At 42.1% G+C, this 14,066-nt stretch overlaps 1 protein-coding gene across 2 annotated transcripts in view; it reads right to left on the bottom strand.

The window, feature by feature from the left end:
• Positions 1–1,413: 1,413 nt before the first annotated feature.
• Positions 1,414–14,066, bottom strand: part of camk1b (calcium/calmodulin-dependent protein kinase Ib) — a 42,302-nt gene continuing 29,649 nt past the window's right edge. For both annotated transcript variants that reach the window (XM_086198917.1, XM_086198915.1), the window contains 10 exons: positions 12,895–13,026; positions 8,657–8,731; positions 6,980–7,118; positions 6,707–6,833; positions 6,363–6,438; positions 6,137–6,249; positions 5,923–6,001; positions 5,102–5,189; positions 4,652–4,793; positions 1,414–4,571 (listed from right to left, as the gene is read on the bottom strand). In XM_086198917.1, coding sequence (XP_086055043.1) covers positions 4,480–4,571; positions 4,652–4,793; positions 5,102–5,189; positions 5,923–6,001; positions 6,137–6,249; positions 6,363–6,438; positions 6,707–6,833; positions 6,980–7,118; positions 8,657–8,731; positions 12,895–13,026 — 1,063 coding nt within the window. In that variant the 3' untranslated portion in view covers positions 1,414–4,479. The remainder of the gene's footprint in view (positions 4,572–4,651; positions 4,794–5,101; positions 5,190–5,922; positions 6,002–6,136; positions 6,250–6,362; positions 6,439–6,706; positions 6,834–6,979; positions 7,119–8,656; positions 8,732–12,894; positions 13,027–14,066) is intronic.

Here is a 14,066-nt window from a genome sequence, read left to right as displayed (position 1 = left end):
CAGGGATATGAGTTAGCAGTTTAATATCAAGATGATAAATTCATTGGATATGTCAAAAATCGTGAGGTTTTTTTTTTTGTAACTGACTGTCAGTCATTCCACAACAGTCACCTCTACAGGTCAGGACGACCCACCGCAGGGTCTCAGGTTGCAATCCAGGCTCGTAGGAGGTCAGGAGGTCATTCTGGAACTAACCTTCTCCCTTCTTTTATGGTGATGAATAAAATCTTAAGACATACTTCGGGACCCACTGAAGTGATTTTAAAACCAGGTGTGAGGACCTAAATCAGTTGAAGTTTATTGGGAGGTTGTTTTTTTTTTGTGTGAGGCGAGAGCAAATTTGGAAACTGTGATTTATGGTCTCTAAATTCCTGATGGATAAGAGAATGCCCTGATTTTTGAGAGAGAATAACTGGACATCGGAAACCATACACAGGGCAACACTGAGCTGGTCTCTGCAGAGTTGAATGAGGGAAAAGTAACTGTGTAACAAGCCTGAGTTATAATCGTTCCTCTTGGAGTTGATATTTGCACATGTGGAAGTTGTTCGGTTGATTAATATCTCTATTGTCAAGGGAGAGATATATTTAATCAGTAGGAATTGGGATGTGTTTTCTAATAAAACCATCAACTGATAACACATTTATCATACACTGAACGGATAAAAAAAATGATTCTCAGCACCTTGGTGATCTCAGGTGATTTAAAAAGATGCTAAAACCCCCCCAAAAAATCATTAATTTGCAGTCCTTCAAATCAGCTAAATGAAATGTAGAAGGATCCCCATTTCTGTACTGAGTCCCATGCAGGCGCAGTCAGGCTGGGTGGAGGTCATGGACTCAGCAGTCTTTTCTAATTGCAAATGTACAGTAGGCAGTAAAGTGGGCCGTTTTCTACGGTCATACCCTGATTTAGCTGTACTGCTCAACACCGTGCCAAGCTTCCCCTCGTCTTTTTTTCCACTTAAAACATCCCGTCCATCTTTCAGCACTCTCTTCCTAGTGGAGCGATCGCAATTTCTCTCCTATTATTTTGAAATCAGTCCCTTGTTCCTGGTTTGACCGCATCATTTTTCCCCTGTCTACCGCCTCTTCAGTGTGGTCGACCAGCAGACTTCCACTTTCTCCTCATCGCAGCGCTGCAGCAGCCAAAACCGCAAGCCTCAATCCCCCAGCATTCCTTTGGAAAGGAGGAGTGAGGCCTGGTGGAGCAGTCTATGACATTAACATTCACGCAAACCTCTCATGCCACAAGACTCTTTCATCAGACAGCTGAATTTCACCGTGAAGAAAAGTAGCACCGCTATCGTGTATTTAAATTCTCTTGCAGGTTTCAGTTTGGTAACACGGCGTAAAAAACAACCAAAAAAAATTGTTTTTTTCTTTTCACAAATGACAGTCGCACACTGCATAGACAGGGAGTTTAATGTGTGTTTCATTTACAAGTCACTGGCTTTCACACTGAGCACTTTTCAACAACCCATGATGCATTTCACCTGTGTAGTTACTGTAGCCCCAAAGAAGCATTTATAAAAAGGCATCATATTCATGGTACAAACACTCAGTTTGTACAAGAAATCTTAAAACACTGATCCACCTCTACAAGCAGTTCACGAAAGACCTCAACGTTGAGAAACACAGCAGAGAAACGCAGGTGCAGCCAACGTTAGCATCAGATGGAATTATTTCATCAAAACACCAGCACCATCACCTCTTTACCCCCACCACTGTTGTCCAACCATGGCAGCTTTGCAGTGAGGTAATGGGATACTACACGTCCTCATCATTTTGTTTCACTGCACTGGAATGTTTGATTTTTTTCTTCCATTTTCAGGGTCTTTGCTGAATAAAACAGGGGTTTGTTTTTGTTGGTTGTGTAAAGTTAACCCCTCACACACGGTCCTTCTCATCTCATTTACCCTCAAAAACCTTCCGATTTTAGGACGTGTGCGCTTTTGGAATCTTGTGCGCTAAGAGTAAGATCATCAATGTTATATATCAAAAGGGCGTTTCACCCAAAAAGAGTAATTTGACTTTCAATTAATCACCTTTAGTTGTCTTGAACTCATAAAGACATTTTTTCCCTCCAGCATCACTTCTTGGTGTCAGAAGAATTCTGAAAACCAGCCATTAGCTCGCAGCATCTGGTGGCCGACGATTAACCAGAGCAAAACTGCACAGTCCTTTATAATCCCAGTCTTCTCTTTCAGCCTTTTGCTCAATAATGCACAAACACTTGGATATGAGCTCAAAACAAGGGCGTCCATGAACAAGCGCGACGCTAACACGCTCAGTTCAACTTTATCAGGTTTGCACCGAGTCAAGTGTTTGTTTTCAGCTCCGATCAAGATGTTGATCAATTACGGAGCGTAAAGCTGAATAAAGCTGGATGATTGGTTTGAGAGTTTGTCGATAGATGTTGTGGACAGTTCTGCAGTTGCTAGGAGTCGGTCTCCATTAGCTTCTAGCTAAAAGTGTGTGCTCTTGAGACACTTAGAAGTAATTCAGGGGATACAAATTTCGCAAGCATTTTTGAATTCAGAACATCGAATGGTGAGTAACTGAATGGTGAGCAAATTGAATAACTGGCAGACTGGCTGTGATAATGTCAGCCTTCCGTGCCTCTCCGTACCTTTTCAGATAAAATTCATGGGGTTCAAACAATTCACACAGAAACCCCCCAAAATAAAAACTCTTAACTACACTTTACTGCTTGAACAACAGTGACGTTGCTGTCCAGATACACCACCACACCAGCCAAAGATGTATGATAAAGCTCAAATATTCTTTTTGAAACAGCAAATTGAACTTGTTTTCACAATCCTTTTCTTAGTCTGCATGGAGAAAAAGGATTTTAAATTCTCTGCTTACCAGCACAAGTACAGCAGTGTACACACAATTTATTGTTAACCATGGGATTTACATCTTTTACATAACATCATGCAAACATCAGTATCAAAAAGTCAATACTTTAGTAGCAGGGAGAGGATGGATACCTTAAACTGACTGGTTCAGGTGACCAGAGGGAGGATGAAACTGGGCCGTCAGTGCGACATGTCCCACGTGAAAAGCAGAAAAATGTGCATAAAAGCTCCTCCGCTGCTGTTACTCTAAAGTCAAGAGGGTCGAGTAAATAAATCTCTGATGGGTGTAGCTGTCTTTAATATTTCTAAAAAGGCTGCGTGAGCCTGTAAGAATGTTAGAATGAAAAGATGATTACAGTACACGGTGACAGATGCATATCGGATTTTGTTTTTTTGCATCCACACAACCTACTTCATCTCCCTTGAGGAAGGATGACAATGCTGATAAGTGTTTTGTTTTTTTTAATTCATATCACTACCTTTTTGAAAGTGAAACACCAAACCAGTTTAAAAAACAAAACAAAAACTCTTAACAAAGAGAAAATAGGAGTGAAGTTTGTGGGAGCGTAATGTGTGTGTGTGTGTCTTCGATTACAGTACTTTACTTTGAGAGAAAACAAAAAAAAAACCTCCTGCGTTATAAAAGGTGCAAGTGTGATTCATATAAAACAAGAAGTAGAGAGAAAAGAGCCGGTGCTGCTTGGGTAAAAACACTGCAATCACAAATAAACCCATTACTCTTAAAGGCACCTTAGACAAAGATAAATCCCTGTGCTCAAGTGGTTGAAGAGGTTGAAAAGCAGGAAGCCTTTTCCTTTTAAATTAAACAAAACTGCATGGAAACACTACATGATCATAAAAAGGCTACATAGTAAATCAATGTTTATATCGTAGTGCATAAACTATTCCGTCACTGATTGTCTAAAAGCACAACTTAGACGTGTACTAGATGTGTTCATGACGCAGCAGAAATGTACAAGATTGGACTCGTTTAAATTCTGCAAAACATTAACATTCTCTATGCTGCTCTGTCCTGAAAGGCCGAAGCGTTTGATGCTGCGTTATTAATCTCAGAGAGAACAACACATGCATGAAGGGGTGGGGGGAGTGGGTGGGGTGGGGGTGGGGGTGCTCTCCCGATCATGCAGATATCGTGTTTGGGTTCACACTGACGTGAACAGCAGGAGGTTAAAATGACAACACAAAATACATAAAACAATAACAAAGACAGGTTGAATCAGTAAAAACAGTGTCCAACAAGCTCTGCCCTGCTTTGGAAAAATAAAACAACCCCCCCCCCAACACACCAGAGGAGGAGGACCCCTCCCTCCTTTGTATCCTCTCACCAACTCAACTGAGCCCAAACTACCAGCCCAGTCTGTAAAAGAGATATCCTCTGATGCATCATCATTATCTTCTCCCTCCTCCTCCTCTTCAGCCTGTTGTAGTTCTTCCTTCTCAGGCTGGACAGGCTTGCTCCCCCTGCAGGTGAGAGGTTGGAATGACGCTGTATTCCATGCCAGAGGGGGGGAGACCGGTGCCTGAGTCCACCGAGGGGGTTTAAATTGGAAAGTCTCTGGGATTGATTGGACAGGTAACTGGAGCAGGTGCAGGGATCACACCCTGCTGGTTGGGTGGTGGCGGTAGCTGCACAGGGGGTCTGCCCCGTCGTCCACACCCGCCGAGCACCCTCCCTCACAACAAGCCTCTGAGGGACGAGAGAGAGGAGTGAATGTTAGCGCTGCAGCTGATTGCTCAACACCTTCAACGCGATGACACAGCTGCTACCTCCATGCTGCGGGTGGTCGTCGGGCAGCAGCAGGTGAGACCGGCACGGGCTGGGGAGGGTAGAAGGGTCGGCTCCCTCTGGATTGGTGCTGAGTTGTAGACGCCTCATGTGGCGAACCACAGCTGTGGCGTTGAATGCTTGCTGCAGAAAGAAAACCACAGACATCTTGTAAAACAAAGACAAGCAGAACCCCCTCAGCTGAGAGCTTGATCACCAGGCCGACCATCTGGTGGAACTTGAGACACAAAACCAAGAACCCACTATTGCGCCCCGTTACATCAGTTGAAGGTCTCAATAGGAACAAGTGGCCTGAAGGTTTGTGGCAGTCAGATAATGCTGACGGGGCAGTCCTTTCAACTTCAGCAGCTGACTTGTGTTTGGTAGCACGAAAAGAATCAATATCATTGATATAGAAATATCGACGGTCGGAATGCCACATGAAGTCCTACCTTCCACTTGCTTTTTGCAAAGTTCTTCTTGATCTGTGCACTGACAGACTCGTGGATGTTCTTGTCCAGGGCAGTATCACCAGCAATCCTGACAAACCAAGAACGCGTGTGTGCAGTAAATGAAGGTCATATTGTAAAGTTATAGTCAGACAGAGATCTCCTTACACCCTTTTTTCCCTTCAGAGACAAATTCTGATACCTGAACTTGCATACTGGCCAGTAAAGCGAACTGATTGTACACTGTATTCATACATTTGTTCAACAGGTGTATTTACAGTCAACCGTGTGTATAACCCAACTCAACTTAAACTCAGACAGCCTCTCTCCAAACTTCAGCCTCTATACTGGACGTGTCACTATTTCATATATGCGACACTACTTTTGAAAATACTGTCACATTGCTAACTTTTTGCCAGCTAAGGTCAACCATGAATTCTTCTTTGTTGCTCTAAAGCAACAATCGGCAATGTAAATACAACAAAACTTCCTGTGTAGGTTACTGTTTTAAAGCAGTGAGGAAGAACTGTTTTCCTGTGTCTAATTTTAGCCAGAAGTAACAGCTATAACTGGAAATAGCAGGATCTGAGGCCAGTTGGGTATCAGATCTGTGCAGTCTTGCATACTTGGTGATACTGGCCACACTGGTCGATATTTATCAAGTATCGGAGGCATTTATAAACCTCGTGAGTAAGAATAGCTTAGCACAATAACCAGGGGCTGCGCAATATTCCCAGTTTATCCAGCAGCTGAATCCTAACCACTGGAGTATCAGCAGAAATATTCTTTGATTGCATTGGGAGGGAGGAGGATGTGACTGGTACCAGGGGTGCTGCAGAGCCTGATCACAGGTGTAGCGCATCATGGGGTCCTTCTCCATCAGGTGGACTATGAAGTCTTTAGCTGTTGTGAGGAAAATGAAATGAGAAGGTAAACATAACCTGAACAGCTTCCTACTTTTCATATGTGTTTATTTGTGAATGCAGGTGAACTGTATTGAGTTTAGATGGACTCTAGATTTACAGTGATGCGGTGTACCTGAATCAGAGATATCGTCCCAGTAGGGAGAGTCAAACTCGTACTCTGCTCTCAGGATCTGTTCAAACAGTTTGGCATCATTCTCGTCATAGAATGGAGGGTATCCACACAGCCTGAGACACACAGAAGAGGACAGGCGTCATGTTCCCACACACCCACACACCCACATATATACACACAAAACTGATGGTACTACTGGAAACGTGTGTGAAGGCTGTTTCCTCACAGTATATAGGATATGACACCAATAGACCAGCAGTCCACAGCTTTACTGTAGGGTTTCTGAGCCAGAACTTCAGGGGCTGAAAGGAAAATAAACAATTCAGTTCATTAAACGAGATGAGGTAATAGTCATAAACTATTAATAGTTCGCCTGTAAAAAGTATGTTTCTTTTTCCTGTATTGTCATTATTACTAGTGAAATGTAATTTCGGTCGTGTGACAATCAGATTAATGTCATGAGGGTAATTTATTGTGACGGGAATAAAAGTTTTCTATGATAGTAAATTTTCTACTTGTGCCATATGATGCCGTTTGGAAACTGGTAAGCAAGGTATGTGACTTCTTTACCAACATATCCAGGCGTTCCACAGGCTGTCGACATCACACTGCCAGAGCCCTCGATTTTAGAAAGACCAAAGTCACTGATCATGATCTTGGAGTCTTCATCCATGCTGTAGTAGAGCAGATTCTCCGGCTGTGACAACAAATCCAGAGATGGAGATGAAATATGAGCACACACAAGCGTGTTCACCAATCACAGCAATAATATGCAGTAGTCAAGATGCCAGTGCAGTCGGATTTTGTAGTATTATTAAAGTAGCAGCGGCACAGAAGACTGACCTTGAGGTCACGGTGGACAATCCCCATGTCGTGGAGGTATTTGACTGCATCCAGAATCTGCTGAATGAGCTTACTGGCATCTTTCTCCGTGTAGAAACCTTTCTCTATAATCCGGTCAAACAGCTCCCCACCTGACACCCTGAAAAGAGAGGTGACGTGAAGGGAGGCTCCCTAGAAGCACAGCGCAGACTGGGAATTATAACCAGGGCATTTAGAACATGGCAGACCGCAGCTCAGCAGATCTAAACAAAGACTTTAGATTAAGATTGTATTTGTTTAAGGTCGCAGCAGCAGAGGAGTGGTGAGGTAAAGCTTGGTAGTACAGAAGGGAGGTTCTCAAACTGTTATCAGTAATACACCTCTGAAATATTCATTATAATATCAGTCCAGCCGCAACTAAATGGACCGAAGCAACATTTTTTAAAAAATTTTTGAACTTTGTCTTTGTGGACTTTTGAAGGTGTTTTCACACCAGTGTTTGTTTCCTCTGGTCCAAATCAGTCGAAGAGCGTAAAAACTCAGTACTGTTTTTTGTTTTTTGTTTTATGAAGAGAAAAAAATAAAAGTGCAACAAAAGGCATCGCTAAAAACCACATGAGAGCATTCACTGTGTTTACTGAATAAAGACAGACAGTCCTGGGGTCTGCACTAGTAAGTACTGTATTTCTACCACTTTTTTCTTTTAAGTGAACTGCCACAGCTCTGTTGCAACCACAAATTCCAAGTACACTTGGTTACAGGAGCAGTTTTAACAATATTTTTGCTCTTCGCTACACCCTGGGGGTCGAGTTGGACCCCTGACAGGTTTTATCAGCTACAATGAAATGAACTGCGGGTAATCTGTGGAAACAAAAAGGCACTGAAATGTTTGACTGAAGATGGACTCGTGTGCCACTAGATGGCAACAGCACGCTGCCTGGAGAACATGATCTGACATTATGGATGTTTTGTTTGATCCTCTAGTATTAATACACATACCTGCACATCATAGAAACATAACAATACTTGGTAGTTAAACAAACTATGAATACATTAGACAATAAATCAGACACACAGACAAAACAGGAAAGAGACGGTCTCTATTTGGAATGTCTAAGGAGAACAGCACATCTTACATGTCCACATATTTTCAGCTCCCTCACGCTGGATTAATCAGTCTTAAGTTTTGATTACATTCAGTTGATGTTTTCAGGCAAAGGTAAGATAAATAAATGGAGCCACGAATCTGATTAAAGTATCATAATGTGAGCACGAACCACTGTAGGTGTTCTAGCGATTCACCACTTCACCCTCTCTATCCTACTGCTCAGAATTTCCAGCAACTCTGAAATGAAAGCATGAGAGATTTATATTTGCTGGAGCCTCTTAATTGATAGCATTCCTGATCTTAATCTGTCCTTTGTCTTGTTCTCTCGCTGACATTTCAGTAGTTGAGGCAGGGGGGAGGCTGACAGGCTGCAGGTGTGAGGGCGAACTCCCCACCGGCGTCCATGAGTACACGTAGTACAGCGTTTGGTGGTGATTGTGCGCTCGTGCACATGGGACATTGTTACAGAGAACAAGTAATGACGTGTGATATGCAGCGCGTGGGTGATAGCAAGAGCAGGGCGTGTCAAACACAAATCACACCAAATCACGCACGTACATATATGCGCGCGCAAATATGTGAATACTCACAGTTGCATGACAAGATAGAGGTGCGATTTACTCTCAAATATTTCTTCCAGAGAGACGATGTTGGCGTGTTTAATCCTGTGAGGAAGAAGAGAAGGTGGTTATTCTTGCTCATTTTACCATTAACACTTTTGACATTTGCCTGAAAGTCACAACAACCACATTCTTGTGTGTGTTGAAAAGACACTGATTGGACAGGGCAGGCGGGGCTGGGACGGTCACACAGGTCCAGTCAGCAGTCACATGTGCTTCTTACAGCTGCATGCACTGTATTGTGGCATGCGGTTCCCTAATTGGCTGAACTCTGTGTTCTGATGCCCCTTGAGACCCGTGGGTGCAGTGACAGGGGCGACAAGATGACTCACTCACCAGATTTAGATTGCTATTGTGCTTCTGAGCCTGACCAGTGTGTGATGGACATTACCATACTTCTATTAAGTCAAAAGCTTCTGCATCATACAGATATTGTTAACATTTTACATCACAACTGAGTCAAGGGCAAAATACCACTGAAATTCAATACTTAATCTCGATCCAAATATATTTTTTTCCTACGCATTTACCGCTTGAATCACAGGGACAGTGGTACAGTAAGAGCACATGCTACTAACATGTCTTATGTCACATGAAACAGTTTTATAATATACACATACATGGATGCACTTTAAGTGGAAATTGTTTTAAACCACTCTGCTGTGTTGTTCTATCGAATTGATGAGTCTTTCAGGAAAATCACTCTGTTTTAACATTTGTACCCTGAATGTTTTTGGGTTAAAACGACTGATTTGTGACCTGTCCAGGGTGTAACCCCCCCCACACACACACACACACACACACATCTTCAATACCAGGATGGATGGATGGATGATGGATGGGGACAAAAATGATTTCAATTGTTCCAATATTGAGCACAAATGCTATGACCTCCAACAACAAAACAGCCACAATATTATATTAAAGGGCAATCGCTCACATCAGTTTGTCCAGTAAAAAAGTTCACGTTAGCCATTGACAGGCTTAACTCATTTTCAGTGACTGACAGGATCACTGGGCCTCATTCATGAAATGTACTTTTACACTAAAGACTTCTTGACCACTACAGGACCCTTTCATCCCTAAATTTAGTCCTCCAGAACTAAAACTGGACAGCTTTTTTGTTGTTGTTGTTAACTCCTCGCTCCTAACATCTTTTCTGTACCCCTCATAACAAGCCAGTTACAAGAGGTACACAATAGATGTTAGACAACAGAGGAAGAAGGCCTCGGTTTGAAAAAGCGGGACCACAACACAGTAAACATCAGGGCACAGCTGGAAAAGTTTCTGCTGGATTTACGTCAAACTCCGCTCATGCATGTTCCCCCCCAAAGGCTGTGTTTAACTCAAGCAATTTTTGTTCTTTTTGTTTCAATCATTCCCTGTGAAGAGTGTTTGCCAGTTGCTGGCTTGATTTGGAGGTGGAGGACGACCTGACAAGACAAAGCCGAGTGTGTAAGCTGTACTGGACACTGTGTATGCTTCAAATCATGATGGATTACAGCATAGCTCTAACAATGCCCTGACACCTTCATTCATCTGCTTAGCTCAGTAGACAGATAGACCCAGTGAAGGATGAATGATGGATTAAAAGCGCCCGGTGAGCCGGCACGTGTGCAAGTGTGTGTGCTCAACCACACACACACACACACACACAAACACACACACACCCACTCACTATAGCTGAAGGTCTAAAACGCACGGTAAGTATGCTGCATTTAACAGCAGTGTTTCCCCGCAGGTGTCTTTGTGTTTGTGTAGGTTGGACATGGCATTGGTGCACTTGACACTGGTCATGGTGACTGCAGGAGTGAAACGTCTGATGAACACTGGTGACTCATCTGCTGACCCTTGTCAGCACCCATGAATCTCATAGGGCATCAGAGAACAGAAGTCAGCAAATTAGAGAAGAGAGCTACCGCGTCTGCAGGCAGTAGCCGGGAGGCTGAACATCAGATCTCCTGATTCTTAAATCTAGAGTGTTGAGGTTTATGCTTTCGTTAAAGACGCTCTGGATGAACACCTTGCTAATTTTTTTTTAAAACTGACTAACCAACGGTTCTATCAGTCAACCCTTATTGCGTTATCACAGCCTATCATGGACATGTCGTATTGGTGTATATGATAAGTGCCTTTATTAAAAATATTTTTTTACAGCACATAAAATGCAGAAAACAATGGCTATGGTGATTTCAAATGGTGTTAACATCCATCAGAGTGCTCCGGTGTCTCCGTCCCGTGTATTTTACTATTTCAATTTGGTAGTTATTCAAATGGTCATGTATAGCAATGTTAAATATTTTTAATAAAGTTAATTTTTTTTTTGGAGAAAGAAGAAGTAAGTTCTTCTGTACCATTACAAAGTCATATCACTTTAAAAAAAATTGGTTCACAATGAACATAGAAAGGGTCTGTTTTCAGTCCAGACCAAAAATTTAAAAAAAAAATCACTGAATTTGTTGCCCATATTGGTGATTTTGTTCTGTTCTAAAATTGGTATTGAGCTCAAAACTTCCATATTGGTTGGATCCTAGTTTTTACTAGTTGTTGGAACACAACCTCAGGCCAATTAGCATGACAAAAGAGCAATTAGAGCATGAATGCTTCTTACAAAAGCAGCAGGATCTTTAAGTTCCTGTGGAAAGACAAGTGTCTTGTGGTTTTACAAGTGTTTCTTCACAGAGATGACGCCTTACGCGGGTCAGCAGGGATTCATCCATTAAAGCCAAAAATATCACATCCCTCCAGTAGAAATCCACCACAGTAGAAAATGTGTTTCTGGTTAACATTTAAAACTCCAGGGCATTGGGGGTGGTGCCAATGCACAACAAGGGGATGAGATGACTAATTTGCCCCAACATTTAATGGGTTCTTCCTTGGCCCGTACTACAGCTCTCCTCCAAGTCTGGTGAAAATCACTGTTATAGTTTTTGAGTGATCCACTTGGTTCAGAGAAAATAGGACGAAGACCAACAGCCAGCTAACCAGTGTGACAGAACCACAGAACAGTAAGTTTAACCAAACAATTACTGCAGAGGGAGTAAATGTTACAGTATATCACAAACCACATTTAATGGATTCGATAATTTTGCCTGTGAAAAAGGGACTTTATCTGTTGCAGCTTTCAGGAAATGTGTGTTTCACCTTCAAAATGCTTCACTCAGACACGGCTCCCTGCTCTGCATACCATGGGGGAGTTAAAATGAGAAATGAAATTTTCTAAGTTCAACAGAGGGAGCGTGCCATGAATTTCAGGCCAAGTTGACTTCAGACAGCTGAATTTTTCAAAACTCTTTCTGAGCTGCTAACTAACCCCCAGTGCTCTTCTTCATCCATCCTTAACTCAGGAGGGATCATAGTTGTATATTGGCTAGAGTTGTGTGTCTCCCGTAACCCAGGCAACAAGAGCTCTAAAAATAACTTGGGATCCAATGAGATCAGACATTTTCAAAATGGTCTGTAATTCTCTACATCTACAGAGAAGAAAGTTTCATCCTCTCTGCAATTATAAGGAGGGTTATTGCCCCTCGTCTTTGTCTCATTATACTAAAATAGTATACATCTTGTTCAGGCAGCAAGAAAACGCGCCTTAGCTGGTTGGAGAATAGTTCCAGTAGGTGTGAGTGCTGCATATACAGACATTTTAATTGATATTACTACATGTTAAAGGCAAAACCACTAATATTTACACACATCATATATAACATGAACTTTTTCTCCCCATAGAGTGTAGAGGAATTCTACTTACATGATTTCAGTAGCATCTCTCTGCTGATTAGTTTAATGCATGGACCACGCTGCCTGAAGGTATCAGGCAGAACTGATCAGAAATCTGCCCTGGTCCATGTAATATTGACTAAAACTTTAAGAAAATCTCCAGATAGGATAGTCACAACCTAGAATAACTATTTTTTTTAAAGTAAAGCAGAATTATGTTTTAATGAGGTAAAAAAAAGGACTTATTTCTACTCTGACATCCATCAGTTTCATGTCTGATCTCATTACTGCAACCGTGAGGTAGCTCAAGATACATGGTGCTGCAACAGATGCACAGAGCTCAGAGGAGGAGAGAACGAGGCACAGCGTGCAAGTGTTTGCTAAACGACACAGACATAAGAGTAGCAGTTGCATCACCTTCCAAAACTCCATTAGCTTTCATTACAACCTGCCAGGTAGTTTTTGCGTAACCATGGTAATCAGTCACTTACTTGTGCAGGACTGCTATCTCATTCTCGATGCTATTTTCTTTGCCCTCTAACGCCTTCTTGGGGATACACTTGATGGCCACCAATTTCTGGGTCCTCTTCTCCTCCGCCAGGACCACCTCAGAAAACGCACCCCTGAAATACAAACCCACACGTCAGTCTGGCGGACTTCAGTCATTTGGTACTTTACGCATGAGCCAATACGTATATAGAGAACACTGAACAACAGTGTTGCAAATTCATGGAATGTTGTCATCAGCAAATATGAGGCTATGTGGGGAATGTTACTGTGATCTAACTTCATAAAATTTGAAATGTATATGCTAATGTGCTTCCCTGGGCAACTTTGGTTTAAGAAGGGTGAAGAGGGTTTGACTGATATGTAACACTGGGCGGACAGAGCTGCCAAATATCATCAGTGTGTCAATATTTTACACGGTGAACTCTCCTCATTCTTCCAGCATCAAGGCTGCATTTTGGAAGGCGACAATCAAAGTTGACAATGATAGAAAGTTTGGCTTGGCTTCACTTTCTGTGTTTACTCATGGTTTACAAAGAGTTTCTAGTTCTTGTATAAATAGCAGCCTGTAAGTATTTCAAAATACTTGAAAGAGAAAGATGCAATCGGAACATCTCTACCGCAGAAAATCCACAAAAATAAAGCAAAGACCTAAAACTAGCAGGATAATTTTCCCATGACCCGTTAAAGACATTCCTGATGACCTCTGGTGTTCTGGCAGACCTCCAGGGAGGTTAGACGGAAACCCAAAGCTGTACAATATCTAATAATAACCATCCTGACCCACATGTGTTGTCTTCAGCTCACCATTAGCACAGTTGGCAGTACATCTGCACTGAGACACACACTGCAGTGACAGAAGGAACATTTTTAGAGGATTTAGTCAAGTCTGAGCAAAGTGTGAAAGCAACTGTTGTGGAGGGTGTTTATCACTTGTAGCTTCAATAGTCTGAGAATTATAACAGTTCTATAAATCCCTGGATGATTAGACCACCTAGTATTCATGTATGCGAATGTTAATAAAGAGCGTGACTTGTGAGACTATTAATAAACATCTGACAAAAACACAACACACTAGCTGTGCTATATTCTTATCTGTGTCATATATCATCTTGAAGGATTACAGGGCAAACAGAGGATAAAAACCAAAAATTCT

Source organism: Aulostomus chinensis, chromosome 3 (assembly GCF_037954235.1).
Source record: "Aulostomus chinensis isolate RoL2024-O1b breed Wild chromosome 3, RoL_Achi_v1.0, whole genome shotgun sequence".
Classification (NCBI taxonomy): Eukaryota; Metazoa; Chordata; class Actinopteri; order Syngnathiformes; family Aulostomidae; genus Aulostomus; species Aulostomus chinensis.
The sequence above is the reverse complement of the archived record's forward strand: the minus strand, read 5'-3'. Positions and strand labels throughout refer to the sequence as shown.